The 22,832-nt window shown below is 47.1% G+C and overlaps 2 protein-coding genes across 3 annotated transcripts in view; both read left to right on the top strand.

Moving 5' to 3' along the window:
- The window catches only part of LOC142774896 (uncharacterized), a 63,275-nt gene extending 60,234 nt beyond the window's left edge, over nt 1–3,041 (top strand). The window contains exons 21-22 of the mRNA XM_075876041.1: nt 1,157–1,446; nt 2,833–3,041. Of these exons, the coding sequence (XP_075732156.1) occupies nt 1,157–1,446; nt 2,833–2,973 (431 nt within the window). The 3' untranslated portion in view covers nt 2,974–3,041. The remainder of the gene's footprint in view (nt 1–1,156; nt 1,447–2,832) is intronic.
- Nucleotides 3,042–8,973: 5,932 nt separating this feature from the next.
- The window catches only part of LOC119181373 (gamma-interferon-inducible lysosomal thiol reductase), an 88,249-nt gene continuing 74,390 nt past the window's right edge, over nt 8,974–22,832 (top strand). Inside the window, exon 1 of one of the 2 annotated variants that reach the window (XM_075875275.1) lies at nt 8,974–9,288. In XM_075875275.1, the coding sequence (XP_075731390.1) occupies nt 9,241–9,288 (48 nt within the window). In that variant the 5' untranslated portion in view covers nt 8,974–9,240. The remainder of the gene's footprint in view (nt 9,289–22,832) is intronic. The other variant, XM_037432593.2, reaches the window with a different exon arrangement.

Below are 22,832 nucleotides of genomic sequence, written 5' to 3'. Positions count from 1 at the left end.
CGAGTGTATGTGAGGGTACCCTATTTGACAGTCCCATAACGAGTGTCATCATCGTGATTTTTCAGCATCATCATATATACATTGTGGGGGTCTCGGCGAGACGAACGCGCGCATCGCCACGCCACGCTCTTGGAGTGAACGGACACAGTTGACGCGGTCAGTACAAAGCACATACCCAACATACATACATTTATTAACTAATTTAGACGACGATATCGTCCGCCGAATGCTACATCAATCTTTCATTATCACGCTCCCATACAAACAACGTAACGCAGTGACACACTAAACACAGAATAACATGATAAACACACGCTAACACACCCAACACACTAAAACATACCCAAGGCGGCGTCGCCAACGCCTGACTTTCCACGTGGGACCCCGGCGCGAAGCCCGCGGTGCCGAACACCGGGGGCCCACGCTACAGACAACCGTTCGCGGCAGCCGCCACGCGCAGAAGAGGCTCGCTCAACGCTCGCCCACCGCCAAGGCCCGCCTTCCGCCAGGGGCCACCGCCGGCGCTACCACTCTACCAACAGTGGTACTCAAAGCGAACACAACGCCATCTATCGCCCGGCGGTGGTCACCACCGAAACAAAGCCTTGGGGCGAGACACGTGCGCCACGCGGCACAGACAACTTTACAGGGGGGGGGGGGGGGTGTCAGCACCCCCACAACATACAGTATCATCACAATTTAGCATCGTTGTAATAATAGTTCAAAGCACCGTCCTCATTTCGCTTTACTCACTCCCTCACCGTTGTGACCTGCGCGAAGTCCGACGGTGCAGGCTGCAACTTAAAACAGATTCGCTGTGAGAATGGGATGCCTTGATTGATATGTGGGGTTTAACGTCCCAAAACCACCATTTGATTATGAGAGACGCCGTAGTGGAGGACTCCGGAAATTTCGACCACCTGGGTTCTTTAACGTGCACCCAAATCTGAGCACACGGGCCTACAACATTTCCGCCTCCATCGGAAATGCAGCCGCCGCAGCCGGGATGCGAACCCGCGACCTGCGGGTCAGCAGCCGAGTACCTTAGCCACTAGACCACCACGGCGGGGCAAGAATGGGATGCCTATTTGGCCCGAACTATGTGTCTCCGCGCACTCGCTCTGACGTCAGTCACTGCGTACGCGCGATTCCGCAGGCATCGGCGGCCACGGGGGCAGCGGCCGTCGCACCGACTGGGAGATGCGCTTCCAGGAGATCGTGGCGCGCGTGGCGCAGTTCCTGGCGCCGCCTACCAGCGCGCCCCGGCCGCACTCGACCAAGCACAGGGCCGCCGCCTCGCTGGCGCCGCTACTCGCACCGCACGCGGCCGGCGGTCCAGCGGCCGGCAACACCAACGCCGCAGCCTCGTCCACCAACGCGGCCAGGCTGGCCACGCCGTCGCCCAGGCCCAGCCAGGCCAATGCAGCACGGAATGACGACGAAAGGGTATATTGCGCACTGCAGTGCAGTAGAGTATGGCGTATGCCTATGGCGTATCCAAGTATAGCGTAGTATAGCGTATAGCGTAGTATAGCGTATTATAGTAATTATAGCGTAGTATACAGCGATGCCAGCTCCGGATAATTTTGAATCGACTTGACCCCGGACCATTTTGTGTGCAGAAGATACTAGGACCTTGGGCATCTGCCTCAGTTGCGCAGAAAGCAACTAAAGCACTGCTACGTTACCTTAAGTCTACAAACCTGAGCGACCGCCTGTAAACTGTGTGTGCTCCCCGAGTGTGCTCGTGATTGTGTGTACCTTCTCATATTTCTGCAACCTCTTTTCTCCCCTTTATCCCTTCCCCAGTGCAGGGTAGCAAACCGGATGTGCGTCTGGTTAACCTCCCTGCCTTTCCTTGCATCTTTATCTCTCTATAGCGTAGTATAGCGTTTCCCATTCCAACGTGTGTTCCTTTCGGGAATAATAAACCTTGAAGGGACACTAATGAAGAACAATGACTTGGTTTAGATTTACAAACAATAATTTGAGAACTGTAATGCCGTAAGTCTTACTATCCTATAGGTTCATTATTAGCACAGAAAATGAACGTTGATGTTTCATTTCTTTATTTCGCGCCAAAATCTGCTCCCTTGACGTATCGAATTTCGAAATGTACTTTTCCTCTTCAACATTGACTCGACGAAATCTTCTGGCACTTCGTATACTAGGTACTCCAATGTTATCAACTAGAAGCTGCGTAAGGCCCAGTACTCTACTTCAAAATTTATGACGTCATGGTGTTTGGGGCCGGAACGTCAAGGTGGCGTCCCTTTCTTTTGGCGCGTTTCCTCGCTCGCCAAGCATCTTGTCGCGGCAAGAGTGATGTTTCCGGTATTGCGAAATAGTAGTTGACTAATAAGCGAAAGACCGTTTCTAATACGCGAAAAAATCGAGACCGCCAATCGGCAGCGTTTTCCTACGACGGTGAAAAAGTGCCGCAGGGCACCATTTCAAACCGTAAGTGGGAATCGGAAGCGAAACTGACAGTGCCGGTATTTGTCATCCGGATGTCACGCGACGGACCGTGACGTAGTTGGACATCATCTGGAATCGGCGTAAGTTTATTCCGACAAAACGCAAAATTCGGCACGAGTGTTGTTTGGTGCCGAGTGTTATTTCTCTCTCGCAGGGGAAACAGGGTGTGAACGATGCGTGTTTAAAATGAAGCTATCAATTATGCAATCACCTAAGTTTGGGCACGTTCGTATTCTAATATGGATATAGCTGTCTCTGCCCTATGTCCCACTGCGCTTGCCCTGTTTCGTGCGCTGAAAAACTGACGAGAGTATCCATTCTCCTTTTTTTCGTTTTTTTTGGTATCTCGCCCAGGAGTTGCAGTCCGCCGCCTCCGTTCCAATGGACGACGACCGAGAGTCCGACGCCAGTAATCCGGGTTCGCCACAGTCCTGGGACCGACCGAACCGAGTGATCAACCGAGTGGTCCGTTGCTCCATCTGCGCCATCATTTGACACGATGGAGCGTCACACGCCTGCTGTATTATGTATATATAAAAACAAAATGTTGTCTTGGCTTGCTACACGCTAAGCTCCCGCGGCCTCACTCATTTCGCTTGAACAGTGTGTGCAGGAGAATAGGTAAAATTTTTTTTCGGGAAAGGGCGGGGGGGGGGGGAAGAGGATCATCTTAATCTGGAGGGGGAGCGGGGGCGTGCTGGTAAGGGCCGTCCCACGTGCTTCCCGCACAGCCGCAATGCATGTTGAAGCAGAAAGTGAAAGAGCGTTGCCAATTGGCTTATTTGTTTCCCGCTTGCGTGCGGAAAGGGTGCTAGCGCGTGCGTTGCGGCTGTGCGGGAAGCGCGTGGGTCGTTCCACGCGCTTCCCGCACAGCCGCAACGCATGTGCCGGCATACCTGCCGCACCAAAACAGAAGGTGAAAGAGCGTTGCCAATTGGCTTATTTGTCCCCCGCTTGCGTGCGGGAGGGGTGCCGGTGCGTGCATTGCGGCTGTGCGGGAAACGTGTGGAACGGCCCTAAAAGATCGTTATGCGCTATGTATGCCACGGCGAAAAAAAATCAAGGGCGTGGGGGGGGGGACACGGGTCTTGTGTGCCACCCTCTAGCTACGCCACTAGTGAAGGTGTTCGATGCAGCACAAGTATTTCAGAAATCTTTAAAACGTTAGACTATTTATTACAACCCGCCACGGCAGTCTGGTGGTTATGGTAAATGACTGCCGCCCCGCAGGTCACGGGAGCGAATTCTGACCACGGCGGCCGCGTTTTCGTTGGAGGGATAACGCTATAGAGTCGCGAGTATACTAATAATTATCAGCACGTTAAAGACACTAGAAGGTCAAAATTTTTACTACTGTGAAGTATACACAGGTTGTACTCGAAGTCAACATTACGTTTTAGTCACGTTTAGTCTTATTATTTTTGTTTTTAGTTTTTCTACATATTTACTTTAAGATACGCTTTTAGCACAGAACTGCAATTTTGCACAAAGTTAGCTATTAACGGTTTGCAGCAGTGGAACAGAAATTATGAGTTTTATGTCTTGTACGTTTTTCAATGATTGAAACTTGTCACCTACGAATGTTCTTTCTTTTTTTTCTACTAAAGTATAAATGCACCTAGGCTACACGTTTAGTTGCAGTTGTGTATAATCCCCAAATAAACGTATGTCATTACATATTTGTTTTTAGATTGTACAGTAAAAGGTCATACTATCATCGAGAAAAATATTACACAATCTTCCCAAAATTTAGTTCTGAGAAAAACGCAGAAATCAGGCAAGGGTACACTTGCATTTCCTATCAGCATTATTTATGGCACCTCGAGTACCCGAAATGTGATAAAGTTTGAAAAGATCGAGGAACTCTTTACGAGATCATTGCGAAATCCCAAAATCAATTTTTATAGCTAAAAAAATTCTCACCGCACAATAATTATGAATGTAGAGGATAGTTCCTTAAAAAAGAAAAAAGAACGCTTACCGAGACTGATTTGGTTAAAACCTCCCCATTACGATGCCGAGTCCCCTTACTGAATTTTTACCTTCCAAGTCTGGTCTGGTCCAGTCACCTCTATGCCTCCATTGCAGTGAGTGTGAATCTCTTGATCATTTCTCTCTTACGTGCAGATTATTCACCAATCAGAGGAAAAGACTTCTAGACGAACCACTTCGAAGGTTGAGATTAAATTTATCCCTTCCGGTTCTTCTTTCCTTTGGGGCTACCGTGCTGGGTTTTAGCCACAGGAGCGTTTGCGAAGCCGTTTGCGATTTCCTTTGGGAGACGAGAAGAATAGAATGCTAAGTTCATCGTTAAAAATATGAAAATCAAACATATTCATTTAACTCTTAACATTTCGAAATTATGAACACTTCCTTTTAAATAGCAAGACAACGTTCGTTTCATGGCCGATCCCCCATAGTGGGTTGCGCCAGAATAAAAAGGGACAAACAAACAAACCTCCCCGTATGCAACCACTGTAACGAAGCGTGTCGCGCTTACGACGTAACAGCAAAACACTGTGACGTACGCGCTATGTTACAGCACGCTAACGGGAGCACTGATACTTAGCACTGACTCCGAAACGTACCAGCTAATGTTAATCTGCATAATGCATTCAAGGTCCGTTTTTGTCCGTTATCGCTAGCGGTCGAGTGAAATGAACGACACTCGTGACGTATCAAGGAGTGACTTGAATTGAACTAAGGTATCGACGCACTCTAGGTTGAACCTCCCCCCTCCCTTCTCTTTTTTTCGATTCTGCTTACATTTTGTGCACACGCACACTTGCGAACACATGCGTTGCAGGGCATCCTCAAGGGGACTTTGCAGCACTGTTCCAAGTAGCCATGGAGTATATTAACTAAAGTACCTTATTGCCTCACAAATTAATCACCGCAAATATTGTGAGAATCCGCCCAGTATACGAGCGTAGTTACAAAGATTTGTCGCACGCCGCAATTACATTCTCTCTTCTACGGGGCACAGGAGTTCTAACCTATCTGGTTAGAAATCCTGCAGGCGATATGGCATGAGTAAAGCAGGGTATATGGCACGAGTAAAGAAAATACGTCAGGCGCGCCTCGTGACCTTCACTGCGATCACTCGCGCCCGTGGACAAGTCGCGGCATTCTGCGGCATCACCAGCCTCGACCAAGCGCGCCACGTTCAAATCAGCCAATGACTGACACAATGGCTGTTACGGGTGATTTTTAAGCTTGTAGCATCATTTATCGAGAGAAGAGAAAGCAATTTTTGCTGACTTCGGTAGTAGGTAGCCGTCGTTAGGCATAGGTAGCCGTCGTTAGGCATAGGTAGCCGTCGTCGAAGGTAGCCATCGTTAGGCATAGCGGGGCCTCGCCCGCTTCGCACATGAAATAGCTCTAAAACTCCCAAAATTGGGTGAACTGGCCCAAATTTGGTATTGACGTGGTCCACTCACCGAGTTGATCACTCACGTACCAAAATTAGTCCTGTAGGGGTCGATGGTCCGCCGAAAATTAGCATTTCTTACGGAGCCGATGTGAAGCGTGACCACTAGCTCCGCGCACTCGCCGACTTCGGTCATTTATAGTGAATTCCAGACAGCGTTCTGCGATACGTTATTTAAAGTTTCAAGTTTTATTCAACAGCAATGGCAGTTTACAGAAAAGTGCGTACAGGATTGGTAATACAGGCAAGGAGCCCCAAAGTTAGAAACTGTCAGGGGGGCTCCCATACATGATGTTAACGGGAGAAAAAACAAAATATACAACATTCAGTTGTTACGGTATCTTCAGTAAGAAAAAAAAGCAAAGTGCGAAAAAACGAAAGTAGAAAATACATATATGTTAGGCAAGGCAAAAAAAAGGAAAACTTTGAAGAACAAACAAGCGCAAATTATAATACAAAGCGTAAGGACAATATAACATGTTGCAATTATTATCGCTACATTAAAAAGCAGTTGGTAAGATGAATACAACTGTTGCAAAAAATATTTCTTTACTTGGTTTATGAGTGCGTGTTCTGTGGTTGATGATTTTATTACGTAAGGAAGGGAATTCCACAGCTTGATTCCCGTAAGTGTGGTAATGAACTGGCCGTAGTTTGTGCGAACTTTAGGCAGAAGGCAGTTAGCAAGCTCAGAAAACCTAGTAATATTATTCTTTACAAAGCTTTGCACGACAATGCGATCTATATACACATTACCGCGAAAAAGCTTATACATGAGAACTGATAACTTCTGCTGACAGAGGTGATAAAGAGGATGTATATTTAAATTCTGATAAAGTGGCGTTGCATTGGTTAAGAAATGGCTGAAAGTCATGAGTCGAAGTGCTTGATTCTGTAGGCATTGTAGTCAGTGGTTGAGGTGGGTCAAATATGAGTTACCCTAAGCTCATAGCAATAAGATAAATAGCTGTGAATATGTGCGTGATAAAGGGAGTGGATTATGTGTGGCTGAAAATATGAACAAGTTTTGATTATGGCGCGAATTCCAAAGGTTATCTTGCGAATGAGTAACTGCGCATGAAGATTGAATTTCATATGCCGGTCAAGAACTACACCGAGAAACGAACATATTTGACTCGCGTTTTCTCAGGAGCTTCGACTACCAATCAGCAGCGTTTTCTGGCCACGCTCAAAAGGCGTGGCAGGGCACCTTTAAAAAAAACATGGTTGCTCACTCCGTTAAATGGATCGGTAAAACACGAAAATAAAAGGTGCCCTTACAGAAGTAGTTTAATATTTACTTACATCGCTATATGAGAGCTTGCGCAATCTCTATTCTTGCTTGACAGCTTTAGCACGGATTAACGTGTATGCACCCACGTTGACGCTTAACCACACATTTCCATCACTATGAGTAGCGTCTATCAATAATTATTAAACAAACCCTTGTGGTCATAGATGCTGACGGTAATGATTGATTGATTGATATGTGAGGTTTAGCGTCCCAAAACCACCATATGATTATGAGAGATGCCATAGTGGAGGGCTCCGGTAATTTAGACAACCTGCGGTTCTTTAACGTGCACCCAAATCTGAGCACACGGACCTACAGCACTTCGGCCACCATCGAAAATGCAGCCGCCGCCGCCGCCACCGGGATCCGATCCCGGGACCCGAGGATCAGCAGCAGGAGTACCTTAGCCACTAGACCACCAAGGCGGGTCTAGAGTCGTAGTAGTTAACAGTGAGAGCGGAACATAAGAAAGCTATGCGATAGCCAAAGAGCCTGACTGATTAGACGCCGAACTTGGACTAAAGTCGCCATGTAGGAGTTGTTGAACTAAGCCTAGAGCTTCCTAATATACACTAGAGGGAACTCTGGCGCTAGTGTCTATGGGAGCCGCAACGCACTGCGCTTCAGCGAGCATAGGAATGATGGGTAGTACACACATTTGTCTAATCTTCGTACTTCTGGCCTGCTTTTGGCTCCGTTTGTGTTCGTGGGGCTTGGAGCTTTTTTTTTTCACGATACAGAAATAAACAAAGGGTCAGCGATTGCGCTTCAACACCTTATTCTTTTAGACTTACCTTTCTAAATCAGGTCACAAAGTTGAAACGGGTTGAATTTTTTTTTTCAAAACAAAACGCGAACACAGCAATAAACGAAGCCGCAAGTACGATTCGCCGCCCGCAAGTACGAAGACTAGGCAAACGTGTGTTCCCACGGTCACTGAAAGATCGCAGCGACAGATTACCCTCTAGTTAACTTTAGGAAATTCTATGGGACGAAGCCTCAACGACTGAAACAGACACCCCAGCGAATGCTCTTATTTACAGCCCCGCAAACAGCTGCGCTCAACTTTTGTCCACAATTCGTTCCTGAGAAGTCGGCTTTGAACCCACAGCTTTATTGATCTACATATTCACGATCATCAACAAAGCAGACACCGTAGTGAGAATTACAGGACTTTTCTCATTCTAAAGAAAGAAAATGTCTTAAATAATGTTCTATCTGGAAAGTTCGCGGCATAAACATTTATGAAGAAAAAGGAATAGACAGCAATATAGGAGTGTTAGCGTGGTACTGACATCATCATTGCGTATATGTAGGTGAACACTTATAGTTTAATGTAATTTAAATGTTTCCTTTTACATTCCTGAACGTTTGAAAGAAACACACACGGCACGACCAAGAATCGACGTGAAAAGCAAAGACGATCGAAGACAGACACGAAAATGAACGTACGTGTGATACACTGCAGATTTCCTCTCTTTCTTTTATACTGCAATCAGAGGAATATTGGAGCGTTTCACCATCTCCAAAACTGTGAGGTACCGTGCTCCTCGCGAATGAATGCCAGACGTTCAAGAAAAGCGCTTCAGAACGCTTCCACGCAACAGACACAGCAAACTGACACGATATTAGTTTCGGTTTCGAAACGCCGCTCGAGTTCTGCCGCTCGCTCCCAGGCGGCGCCACCGGCGGCTCATCGATGCCCATGACGTCACGGGACAGCGTCATCGCCGTCTCGTCACGTGGTGTTTCGCCGGCGATGCGAAAGCAAAACAAGCCGCCGGAGAGGAAGGAGCGGTGGGCTGTTGAGCGGGCGCCGCTCTCCTGTTTCTCCATCGCCGGGTGCTTGAGCGGTCCGTCGCGAAAACCCCCCGACCACCCACCCAGTCGCGACACCGCCGCACACTGCTGCCACAAAACCGGCTTTCCGTCGTGTCCCCATCCTCGGCAGTGGAAGAAAAAAAAAAAGGCGTCCCTCTCTTCTTTCTTCATCAAGTGGCCTTGCTAGGAGCTTCCTACTACTGCAACCACGAGCACCATGCTACCCGTGATCCTCATCGGTATCATCACTCTGCTGTGTGTCCAGGTGGGTCTTTCTCCTATCACGTATCCCGAGAAAAAAGGCACCCGGCACGAAATTCACACTTTTCCTGTAAGCATCTCGCTTGGAAGAGTAGCACCGCCGGAAGGAAGGACACGATCATGCCCCGCTCTTGCTTGGGTCGCGATACGCGGCGCAGTGACCGGTCCCCGAGAGGACAGACCCGGCCAGTCCAGGGCGCGATTCGACAAAACCGACAAACGTTTCAACTCTGAATACCTGCTTGCCTAGTTCAGTTATGGGAAGGAGTGTCGAGGTACTTAGATATCTCTTATCTGAAAGTTACGACGTTCAATAGAAACATCGCACTGTTTTCGCTATTGTTCTGCCCTGCTTCTGATCTTATGTCTGGGAGGGGGGGGGGGGATATACCATGGAGACTTAACTGGCTTTAGTGCTTTTGACCTAGACAGTATACATCTATACAGTTATTTTGGCATCTTTTTTTTTTTTTCTCTCACGACACGAACGACTTTATCCTAATTTCCCATTAATGTGCGGACACGTTTAATTAATTGCGGAAATAAATTTCTTTCGATTTTTAATGCGCTTTCTTCAAGCACCTATCAAAACGCCTTCTCCTAAACAATATGAGACCATAGAGCAGAAAACAATACTCCGCTTTGATAGTCATAACGAGCCAACACATTTCTCTCTCTCTCTCTCTCTCTCTCTCTCTCTCTCTTTGCGAGAACTTCAAACGTCAGATGGTCTTCCGTTGTAGGTATAAGAATTTTTCTGCCGTAAGAGGCATTTGTCCAGAGCCTATGACAACCACCGCTCTTTTAGGATAGGAATGCTGGTGGATGCCTCAAAACGGCAATAACTTACTACAAGGCGCTGGACACATTGCATTGGGCATATCCCAGGGAACCATTCTAGTTAAGGTGAAATTAAGTAATTCATTATGTCACAGTCATTATTGAGGTTTCTCATTAAAGTAATTGAATAACCAGCTATAATGCTATAGAAGGTACATGCGCAGGTTAATCATTACAAGAAAGGAAACAGATCCAGTTCTGTCATCACTGATGCGTCGTCAAACGTGGTGTCAATACCACAGTGTTCCCACGGCACACTAGGAGATAAATAAACAAAGAAAGATCGATTATGGAGAACATTAAATTGCCCCCAAAGGTCAATGTGTGCCGCTTCTTTTTCATTGTCATTATTTTCCTCTTCACGACTTGCAAAAACAAACAGCATATACAAACATGCACACTGCGGCCGAATGAGCTACGATATGTGAAATGGAAGACGACGCACTAGAAGTCTTTCCTTGACCACGCAACAGCAATCGATGAACTTGAACTTCACAAGTGTCTTCACCCCGACCTCAACAAGCGCACGGTAAAGAAAGCAAAAAAACAAAAATACTGAAATAATAAGCTGAAATAAAAACAAAATACAATAATAAGCTGAAGACGCGAACGAGTACAATACGACACCGAGTCCCATTTAGTGCGCACAAGACGAAGCCCTTCTTTCGTTCTTTGAGAGGGACTCTTGCTTTTTGCACGCACATCGAACCTCCCCGCGACAATTTCAAGGCTATTGGAAGGCCCTTTTCCGAAGTTTAAAAGCCTGTTCCGCCCCATTAAGGAACGCCGGCGAGCTCCACACAACTAAACCGGTCGTTCCCGAGGACCTTCTTCAACAGTGATTCTCTTCCATTGTGCGTCTTTCTTTCTGTTTTTTTTTTTCACTGTCGATTTCACAAATACGCGTGTCGTTAAGCCGTGTGCTCCGTCCTGTTGGCGTCCCACAAACAACCGTTCTTTATTTATTTTTTATTTGTTTGTTTATTTCTCAATGCGACTTTGCTTAGAAGTGTGGAAGCTTGGGCTAGTTGGTATGACATGACGATAGTTGTTGTTGTTAGTGGTTCATGAGGAAAAGGAAGAAGGCACCTAATTTCTGTCTGCCTACAGGCGACACGGCGCAGTGCCTTAGTTATAGCGCGAGAACAGAAGGGCGACGAAGAGACAAGGATGATCGTGTCCTTCGTGTCCTTTTTACCTTTTTGTCGTCGTTCTGTTCTCGTGCTATAACTATCATCGCGACTTTACTCTCATCCTGTCCTCCTTTGTTCGCACCACTCGATATCCCTTGTCCGTCAAAGTAAGAAACGAAGGAAGTGCCGCAAAGTGGTTTCGACGGGCGATCTGACTCAAGTCCTTGTAATCCTCCAACACATCTCTCTGCACCGCGTCCAGGAAGGCCATTCGCTTTCCGCGCCACCATCAACCAATCACTCTCTCGTTCAAAGCTGCCTCGATCAAACCTCTGCCACACGTGAACACTATACCCGCCACGGTGACTTCGCCCATTGCGTCGCGGTTGTTTGGATTCCTGTTGAAAATGTCCAAAGTTAATCATATCTGCAAGTTAATACTATCTAATAATATATGAGGTTTCACGTGCGAAAACCACGATATGATCATCAGAGACGCCGTGATTGAGGGCTCAGGAAATTTCGACCATCCGGTGGTCTTAGACGTGCACTGACATACCACAGTACACGGGCCTTTATACCGTTTCACCCCCATCGAAATGCAACCGCCACGACCGGAATCGAACCCGCGACCTTTCGGGTCAGCAGCCAAGCACCATAGCCACTGTTCTACCGAGGCGTACCAGAAGTCAAAAGTGTACTCCTGATATCTGAAAGACACGCAGCAGTGGGGATGTGGGTAGAGTACTAAATTAGAGAGTGAGAATATAAAGGGTAAATGAAGATGACTGCCTACACCATGTATAACGGGCCGACAAGATCGTAAGAGCCGCCCAGTTCGCTTGTGAAACGAGTTCGCGACGTGAACGGTATATAGAACAACGCGCGAATGCTTCGTCGTCTCCCTTGTACAGACGGGTCTACTGTTAAAGGGAACACCTGCGCCGGCAGCATGTTTAGATTTCCGCTATCTTACAGAATTATAGCGGCTTAGATATGCATAAGACTACTGGTGGTTAAAAGTTCCGACTCCTCTTGACAGACTATTGACTTGCATGAGGATTCTTTCTTAATGCACTTGCTCTTAGAGGGCCAGGATGATTTACGGTGTACATTCGAGTGTTTCCTTTAACAGTGGACCATACTGTACGTCTTTTACGTTCGCGTAACCCCTGCCACTTCAATGAATGCATGCGGCCATCATCGGCGTGTTTCTTGACCCTCGAGAGCGTACACACTTGACCGCTTGTTGTTGGCGTCTCTTTCGCAAGTCGACGTGCGTCATCTTGTAGTCTGTACAAAAGTGTGGCAGCTTGGGCTAGTTGGTATGGCATGACGATAGTTATAGCGCGAGAACAAAGCGACGACACAGAGACAAGAAGGACACGAAAGACACGAGCGGTAACTTCCAACTGAGTTTATTGCGCAGAGCACGAAAATATATAGAGGAGACAGTGACCATGTGATAAAACCCATATGGCACAAGAGCAGAACATGAGTAAGAAAACCAAAACCAAACAAAAGGGCGTCGCCATCGCGGAACAACAACAGAACCCGTCCCGTCGGCGAAGCCTTTCTTTCTTCTCCTCTTACACGTCCACCATTTCCCTCATCAATGAGCTCGCGTACCTTGACACAGTCCGAGGTTGCGTGCAAAGCGCCCACGAGCTCGCCTTGCACCACCACACGCGACTAAATGGGCTACTGGCTTCCGTCTCCCTTACTGCTCACACGTATGAGCAGATTGCGAGGGTGTTAGAGAGAGAGAGAGAAAGACAACACCCGACCTGTAGTTTCCTGGTTTCTCCTCAGTGTGGTAATCTCTAATGATCATTCTACAAGCGGGGCGAGGGAAAGGCATGCGGTCGCCGGCACTAACAACGTTTTGTATTTATGCGTGTTCGCTGCCGGGAACGACCGCATGCAGCACCAAACGCGCCAGGTGGGATCACGGACACGGTCAATGTGTACGATCAGCGTCAAGCGAAACACGAAAAGCGGCAGACCTTCGCGATGGTATAGTGCGCGCCGCTCACTGATCGCCACGGACAGGCACGCACGCATGCCCAGAGCTGCCGAACAGAATGCCGTGCGCCTGTCCACGGTGATAACTGGACGGTGTTCACTATACCATTGCGAAGGCTTGCCGCAGTTAGGGTTTCATTTCAGTATATTATTATTATTATTATTATTATTATTATTATTATTATTATTATTATATACGCATACATTCACAAATACACAAGGGCATACACAAAAGAGGCAGATGGATGGATGGATGGATGGGTTAATATGGCTGTACCCTTTAGATGGGGCGGCGACTAACGCCACCTAGCGGTAATACTTAGTTAACTAACAACTACGTTTATATTTTTTTTCCTTTAAATAGTGAAGTCGAGGACTGGTACTTTGCACTTTGCTTGATTGATTGATTTGTGGGGTTTAACGTCCCAAAACCACCATTTGATTATGAGAGACGCCGTAGTGGAGGGCTCCGAAAATTTTGACCACCTGGGGTTCTTTAACGTGCACCCAAATCTTAGTACACGGGCCTCCAACATTTCCGACTCCATCGGAAATGCAGCCGCCGCAGCCGGGAATCGAACCCGCGACCTGCGGGTCAGCAGCCGAGTACCTTAGCCACTAGACCACCGCGGCGGGGCGGACTGGTACTTTGCAGTGAAGGGTTTAATTTTCACTCGTTCTTGTAAACCTCGTTCTTGTAAACCTCGTTCTTGTAAACCTCGTTCTTGTAAACCTCGTTCTTGTAAGAAATCAGGCACACGTTTTGCGATGCGCAGTTGCTAACCCCCGTATTCTAGAACGACCCTTCACTCAACTCTGCACCTCCACTTGATAGATGGGTGGATGGATGGATGGATGGATGGATGGATGGATGGATGGATGGATGGATGGATGGATGGATGGATGGATGGATGGATATGGCTGTACCCTTTAGATCGGGCGGTGGCTAGCGCCATCGAGCCGTAATACTTAATGAACCAAAAACTAGATTTAATTTTTTTTTTCTTTTAAGAAGTGAGGTTGAGGATTCGTACTTTACAGTGAAGCGTTTATTTTCACTCGTGCCTTGACTTTAGCCACCAATCAGATAAACCTCCTTCTAGTTAATTCTACCCGCTTCAAGTCTACTTTGCCCTCCCTGTCCGTAAACCCCAGTGCTTTGAAAAACTATGCGTCATCATCCTGAACTATAGGGTGAAGCCCTTTACAGAACATTATCAAGTGTTCGGCAGTTGCCTCCTCCTCTTCACACGCACTGCATACCGCGTCTACCCCTTCGTACATGGAGTGCAGGCTGACAACTGCCACTTAGTGGTGAGCAGCACATGTTTTCTCGTTGGGTAACGAGGGAAAGGGTAGCAGAGAGATAGATATGAGAAAAGCAAAAGGAAAAAAAACTTGAATGAAAAATGTTGAGACTTGGACGAAGTACGTAAACACATGCGCAGGTTTTCTACACTGACAGGCAGCTGTGACAAACCGAAAATTCTTTACCAATGTTTTTCTTTTTTCTTGCGAGAGCCGTATGAATTTGGACGAACATTCTTTGTTCGCTTTTGGTTCTCTGACAACAGCTCGTGCCTTTCCAAGCTCGTGCCTTTCGTGCATTCTCACGATGGCAGGATCTGAAATATCTGCGCATCTGACATGTATGAAATACGCATCTCAAATAGGTGAAGTGCGAATAAAAAAAAACTGTCATGGAACCCCTCAGCCATCTGATACAAAAACTGAATGAAAACAAAGTTGGCGTCCACAGCACATGCCATCTTGTCAGTGCCGGTAAAATTAGATGGAATACAGCAACCAATGCGTTTGGGATGGGTGTGTATATGGTTTGTTAAACATGCATTTATAATAATAATAATAATAATAATAATAATAATAATAATAATTTGGATTGTTCAATCTAATGGCGTACTACCGAGTATGCCCGGATGTAGCACGTTCACGATAGTTAGTGGTATGCGCCAATGAAGTGTTCCCGACAACAGGCGAGCCCATTGTAATACATTACGTTCTACATATCGCCATATATGCCTTGGTCCGAGGCACGCAGAGTGTTCAGGCGGGCCAACGCAGACGTACAGATAAGGCGCACATATACTGTGACTAAATCTACCGAACAATTGATATAAGCAGTGTCCGCTGAAAACGAGAAACCAAAAAGAGGCTTATCTGTCGGCAGCGCCGCATGATTCGCTTCGAACAAAAGGCCACAGATAACTATAGCGCCAATGGAGCTGAAAACAAAGGTGTGCCGAGTTGTAGCGCTTAAGGTCCGTGTCATTTTTCATCCTACCATCACTGTCGTTGCATATGTTGTTGCTTAGTTGGGTTAGATTGATCGATTGATCAAATGATCGATTAAACACAGTGTTAAGTGTGGTGCTATTGACTAGGACTCTAAATTATGATCAATTGAAAATGCGTAATTAAACGCCTCTGCGACGAACCTTCGACCCCCTTGAAGAGGAACTCTGTGAGCGCATGTGTACGCATCTGTACGCAACTCGCACAGCTCTCCACCTCACTACGATTCGTCCATTTCAGGACGGTCATTAATTGCCCCATATCAGCCCGCCCTACAGATGTCAGCGTTCTCTGTTTAAACCGAACCACACCGTCTCGTACGCGGCCCATTTAGCGGGCCGTGTCATAACGGACACAAGAGGTACAGTTGAGTTACGACACACCGCGTCCTCTGAAGACCGCGACGTAGCGTACGTGCGTGGGCGGTTGCGATGTCTTGCTGTGTGTCTTGAGATACGTACACCATTGAATACACGACGCGTCGTTGCTTCACGCATGGGTCGAAACGTCGGTGAAACGCGCAGGACCTTACGCCGTGAACGTATACACAATGGCGGGCTGGTCTCTTGTTCACGGGCCACCAAACACGAGTCGTCGTGCTTCGCGTTTGTTTGCTAGCTTGTATAGTTCACTTGAAAAGACCACTGAGGTCAGTGTCTTTGTGACGTAAGAACTGGGGACTAACTACAGACCTTTTCAACGGAAAGAAGGATCCCAAACTTTTTGTACTGTTGCATTCGAGTAGAAAGGTTGACGTCACAGCCTCGGTAGTGCATTTGAAAGGGGGGGGGGGGGGGTCAGGTATAGTAAAAAAAAATTCACAGCATATCCACGAGGTGAATGATGACGAGTGGGGTGAAACTCTCCACAGAGATACGCGCGTTCGCACGAACAGACGGACAGACACACGCACAGAGAGATACTCCAAGTACCGCCATCTTGCATACTTTAATCATATATTCGTCATGTATACAAGTACCACAATCCCGCGGTCATTTCTAAGGACTAAACGAGAGGTGGCTGCACTACGACTACACGGGACGTACAACCCGCAGCGTAAGGAGCTTCGGCCGTAAAAGAGTCCACAGAAGACTACCAAGGAGCTTTCGTTGAAAAGTTGTGACACATGATCGCCGAGATTTTTTTTTTTTTGGGGGGGGGGGTCGTTTAACAACCCTTTAGGTAATGCCGCGTGGTGTTTGTATGCGTTCGTGTATAGATATAAGCAAGCGAAATTGAAGATATTCGTGGAGAAAGGGCATGTGGTAAACTCATGTGTCGATGATAATTATGCCGCGGCTTTGCATGCTAAGACCACAATTTATTTTGAGGGGCACCGCAGTGCGAAGCTTTGGACTGATGTCGACCAATACGGGGTTCTTAAGTGTACTCCGCACTTTACCTTCTTCGAAATGCGACCGCCGTAACGGGGAATCGAACCCGCGCCCTTGCCTTAAGCAGCGCGACTCCTTATACGTGCTAAGCTATACCACGACGGATCTGCAGTCGGATTTCAATATCTATACCTAACACAGCAGGCCACTCTCGCCCTGATTTACTGTAGTTAACTCATTCGTTCACTTATTGGTCTGCGTTTTCGTTCGTTGGTTCACTCGCCAGTTTACTCGCTCGTTCGTATACATTAATTTCCACACGTACATATTACACATGGAATCGGTTTTCCGGGGAAGGGTTAAAACGGATCTCCGCTATTGCTGTTCGCTTTATCTATAAGCTTCGCGCGTCCGTTCTGAGCCGGATGTCGGCGGTATTAAAAGGATATCTCGTCGTAGTCACCGCAGCGTGCAAGAAAAAGACAGAAAAATAAATCGCGAAAGAGCGGGAAAAGGAAAAAATAACCAGACACGTCTGTTTAGCGACGCCGGTCATGCGCACAAACGAGCGTGCTTTGTTTCCAGGACTTTCCGCGGCCACTGCTGTAATTTTACTCTTCCTGGCGAGTTATATAACTCTCTTTAAAGTTACAAATTAACACCCTTCGAAGAATAGCACGTCCCAAGACACTCCTAAGAGAGTATGACGATCTCCAGGACGTCCCGCGGCCACTGCTGTAATTTTACTCTACCTGGCGAGTTATATAGCTCTCTTTAAAGCTACACACTAACTCCCTTTGGGGAGTAGCACGTCCCAAGACACTCCTAAGAGAGTATGACGATCTCCAAAGATACCTAACGTGTATCTTTAAAGCGCGAGTAAAGCCCATATCGCAAAGTCGCTTTCGGATCGGATTTTTTTATCGCCATCAAGAAAGCTCACTGATGCATGGTCCAAACTAAACCGGACAGAGTTCGCCAAAGACGTCAGCCGAATTCGTTCTTAAAACGAGATCGCAAATCGTCTTGATCCCCATCGGTCATGATCGCGATTGAATGTAGTCGTGTAGCAGCGCTGCTGGATCCAGCCCAATTCGGAACGGCCTTGATCACGTTTTAAAGTGCCCCTGCGACGCTATACCGTTATATATGTGACAATTCTGACAGGACGCAAAACAGTAACGTTTTTTTTTTGTTCTTAAAGTGCCAGCGGGCCTCATTTATGACTGATAGTATATTCAAATAAAAGTTGATGTGGTCGACTTAGATGAAAGAAAAAAAGTATGGCGCCATATTTTTTTTTTTTTTTCAAACGGCTGTACTGAGGAAATGAACGCAATAACCGTTGTGGCCGAACTCCTGAACAAAGTTCTGCTGGTGACAGCATCTTGACGCGAATGCCGTCAGCATCTATTATCGACGCGTCATCCTGTCGCTGCATATATGTTTTGACGTGATTCCATGCTCTCGTTCACATCAGGCGGGTCACGCCGGTGTGCCGATCGACCAAGCACCGGAAATCAACTACGAAAGCAACTGAACCCCCTTCGTCCTCAGGTGTTGACGGATACACAGCAGCAAGGTTTACTGCAGCTGCTCCGATAATTCTTGCGCAGCGTTTATACGTACAGAAAGAAAGAAAAAAAACTAGGTGGTACGCCGGACGTTTATGCAGCGATCGCGTCTAACCCGTTGTTGTCGCGTTGACGGCATCAATATTAAGAACGGGTGACGCTAACAAGGGCTACCGTGTTTCGCGCGACATAATCTACGAACTATAAGTACGGCAGGCATCTCGCATGGCCGAAACGTGGAGGAGAGACCTTTGCTCTGTGACGGGCGTTGTCAGGATGATAATGACACACAGATTGGGAACGGGCGTTTTGCGCGGCATTTATCGCTATCTATCTATCTATCTATCTATCTATCTATCTATCTATCTATCTATCTATTATCCATCGATCTATTATCCATCTACCTATTATCCATCTACTTTTCTATTATCCGTCGATCTATCTATCCATTGTTCATCTATCTATCCATCCATTGTCCATCTATCTATCCATCCATTGTCCATCTATCTATCCATTCATTATCTATCTATCTATCTATCTATTATCCATCTATCTATCCTTCTATCTATCCATCTATCTATCTATTATCCATCGGTCTATTATCCATCTATCTATCTATCTATCCATCTATCTATCCATTGTCCATCTATCTATCTATCCATCCATTATCCATCTATCCATCCATTATCTGTCTATTTATTATCCATCGATCTATTATCTATCTAACCATCTATCTATTATCTATCTATCCATTCATTATCCATCTATATATCTATCTATCCATCTATTATCCATCCATCTATCTATTGTCCGTCTATCTATCCATTATCTATCTATCTATGTAATCTGCATGTATGTTTCATGTAATTATCACTGATTAGCGGGGGCTATACAACATTAACAGCATGACGTAAATTTCTTCAAATTGGCAGCCCGAATAACCACAAATGCGAATCGCATGTTTATGCCTGTTTGCTTGCTTGCTTGCTTGCTTGCTTGTTTGTGAGAGAGGGAGAGCGAGTGATCAAACGCGAGTGAGTGACCAAACAAGCGAGCGAGCACGCTCATCCGCTGCTAGTACATTCCGGCCGCCGAAGACGACGACGGCTAACGAGCCGCAGAAAGAGAAGAAAAGACACCCGCACGCGCGCGCGGACTGTGCGCAGGAATGTACGGTAAAGCCGCCATTCCAAGAGAAACACGAAGGCAGTCGCGGGGCGCGCGCGTACACACAGGAACATACGGCGAGTCGCAACCCTTTTCTCGGGAGAGACTCGTAAACACCTCAGCAGAGGCCCCACGGCACGTTGACTTTGCGTTTCGCTACGCTGGCCCGATTTATGGGTTCCGTCGCGGACGGATGAACGCAGCCGCGTCGAGTCACGAACGGGGGCCGGCGCTCGCGGCGCCCGAGCGAGGGCGCTGTCGGAAAGAGTGCTTATTACGAAGGAAAAGGACCAGGGAGAAAAGTGAATTTCATCCGGCTTTTTAATAGGACGATAGTCACAGCGCGAGAACAGAACGAGGACAAAGGGACAAGAAGGAGACGAGCGCTCGTCTCCTTCTTGCCCATGCGCGTTTCAGCGCGTCCGGCGTACCTCCGTCACGAAAAGAGGGAGACGCAGTGTTGTCTGGGTAACGTATCGCCATACAGTAAGCTTACTCTATGACATCGGCAGGAAATGCAGCATGTCGCATTTCGCGCCGGTTGCCGTCGGGCCGCGCCAACGGACACTGGTCGCGCCAGTCGCGCCTGGCGTCACACTATGGAGTGCGCGCGTTTTGCTAACGTATCGTCGCCGTGCCCAGCGGGCGCGCGCGTCAATGCTATAACATTGGAGTATATTGAGCCCTTCGTGATGCACTCGCGGCCGTTTTGCTTGCTCCACATATACCAAATTCGGTGTTACGTGACGTCAATGGAGGACGAAATATACGACCGGTGCAAACATTATAACCCCGACACGCGCGTCGTGTACGAACATGACAACATACGACGCTCACAGCGTGCTCGCGGCCGTTTCGCTAGCTACACATATACTAAATGTTGTATTACGTAAAGTGAATAGATGACGAAGGTAAACGACACATCTATGAATTGATAGTCATGACACGGAAGTCATGTACGGCATCATTTACTTCCACCTCATAACGTTGTGCTGATTTTAAAGACACATGTCAACATTTCTCATTCATGCTTCGCATATCGTCGATTCTCACTGTACGTGGGATCTGCCATTTTTTTTCATGTGGTCCTGTCATCATGTTAACGAAATATTCGCGATATGCCATGGCAGTGCCTCACTCAGGGCCGCGGGCGTTAGCGAAAAAAAAAAAATTCTTTTTTTGGGGGGGTGGGGGGGGAGGGAGGAGGAAAATGGTCATTTCTGCGTTCTTTATGCCATGGCGAAAAATAAATTTCGCAAGGGTGCTGTGGGGGGGGGGGGGGAAGCACGGGCCGAGTGTGGTGTCCTCTCCTCAGGCTACGCCACTGCTGAGGTAAACGTACTTTCATTTCAGCGAAAATAAAAAAAAAGAAAGCTTTTGTGTATCGGACCATTGGAAACAATCAAACAGTCAGAGTTTTATTGTTTTAAAAGTAAGAAATTAATACAGGTATTTAGTAAACCGAAAGAATTCCCACAATGATATATGCTGCATGTGTACCAACCTCCTGTACAAAAGCAGCTATACAGTAGTTAACACCGCTCGAGGTAGCGTGGTAGTATACCACAAGGTAGCGATCAAGCGAAAAGCACAACATAAAAATGCACCTGTTATTAGCTACAATGGAGCGATTTCAGAATTAAATATTACATCGTATAGCGGCAATTGATCCGTCTTTAAAATAAACAAACAAAAAGAACAGCGAACACAAAACATCATCGTCACCATCATCAGCCTGACAACGCTCACTGCAGGGCAAAGGCCTCTCCCAAGGCCTCTCCCATGATCCGTCGCCCCGCCGCGGTGGTCTAGTGGCTAAGGCACTCGGCTGCTGACCCGCAGGGCGCGGGTTCGAATCCCAGCTGCGGCGGCTGCATTTCCGATGGAGACGGAAATGTTGTAGGCCCGTGTGCTCAGATTTGGGTGCACGTTAAAGAACCCCAGGTGGTCTAAATTTTCGGAGCCCTCCACTACGGCGTCTCTCATAATCATAGAGTGGTTTTGGGACGTTAAACCCCACATATCAATAAATCAATCCCATGATCCGTCAATCAACCCGGTCTTGTGCTTTCCGTTGCAACGTTATACCCGGAAACTTTTTTTAAATCTCATCTCAAGACATCTTTCAATCTCAAGACAATATCTCTTGATCTCACAACAAGAAAAACAATAAATAAAAGAAACAGCAATTCATCGTCGGGTTAGTCTGCGTTCACTCACTTTTGCTCCCTCCTTATGTTTTTTAAACATCGCGCTTTATTTTCCAAGATGCGCACGGCGCGAAGCGCACATACGGAAGCACTCGCAACGAAGACGCCGCAGTCGCATCGCAAGGTTTCTGGCTTCCCACGATTACAGTTTCCGAGACAATGCCCCGAGGCGCTCACAATTAACGCGAGCTCTTCTAATAAGAAAAAGAAAAAAAAACGCGCAAACGGTACTTTTGAGAGAGCCGCCTAATGGCATATAGTTACGCAGGAACTGAGCCTCGCATTACCTCCATGGCTTCATTGTTACCTGCGGCCTTTTCTTTCTGGTCACGTAGCCAAAACGACTCTCAATTACGCGCTCCTGGCGCTCTCCTGAAGTGTGTGTATAGTGGTGTGTGAAAACGGTTGCGTCGTTATCCGCAGTTTCGTAGCGAATGGCGCACGAGGAATGGCCTTTGACATTCATTTCTGAAGAATTGCTGACATGACAGCGCCAAGCATTCTCTTCTATTTGATTATTTTTTTTTGTAACGACGCTTATTAGGTGCAGGCTTGCCAGCTACACACACGGGACTGAGAAGCCTGGACTATGAGTGTGCGCTGTTTAATGTGCTGTGTTTATCTCTCTTCCCTCTCTCTACTCTATCTTTCATCTCCCCCATCCCCCTCCCATGCGCAGGGTAGCAAATCAGCTACCCATAGACTGGGTACCCCCCCTGCCGTTCTTTTGCTCTTATTTTGCTTCCTCGTGTGCGCGCCTGGCAAAGCCTGAATGTTGCCACACCCCACTCCTTCCTGCTTTCTCTTTTCATGTTACCGCCCCCGTTCCAATGTAACAGCTACCTCGCGAAAAGCGCGCCCGAGTGACTGGTAACTATCTAAATAATGTTAGAACCTTACTATCAGATTACGTGCTCAACGAGAACATTACATGTAGTTCTGGGACGTATAT

Source organism: Rhipicephalus microplus, chromosome 10 (assembly GCF_043290135.1).
Source record: "Rhipicephalus microplus isolate Deutch F79 chromosome 10, USDA_Rmic, whole genome shotgun sequence".
Taxonomy (NCBI): domain Eukaryota; kingdom Metazoa; phylum Arthropoda; class Arachnida; order Ixodida; family Ixodidae; genus Rhipicephalus; species Rhipicephalus microplus.
This window is presented reverse-complemented; position numbering and strand designations above follow the sequence as displayed.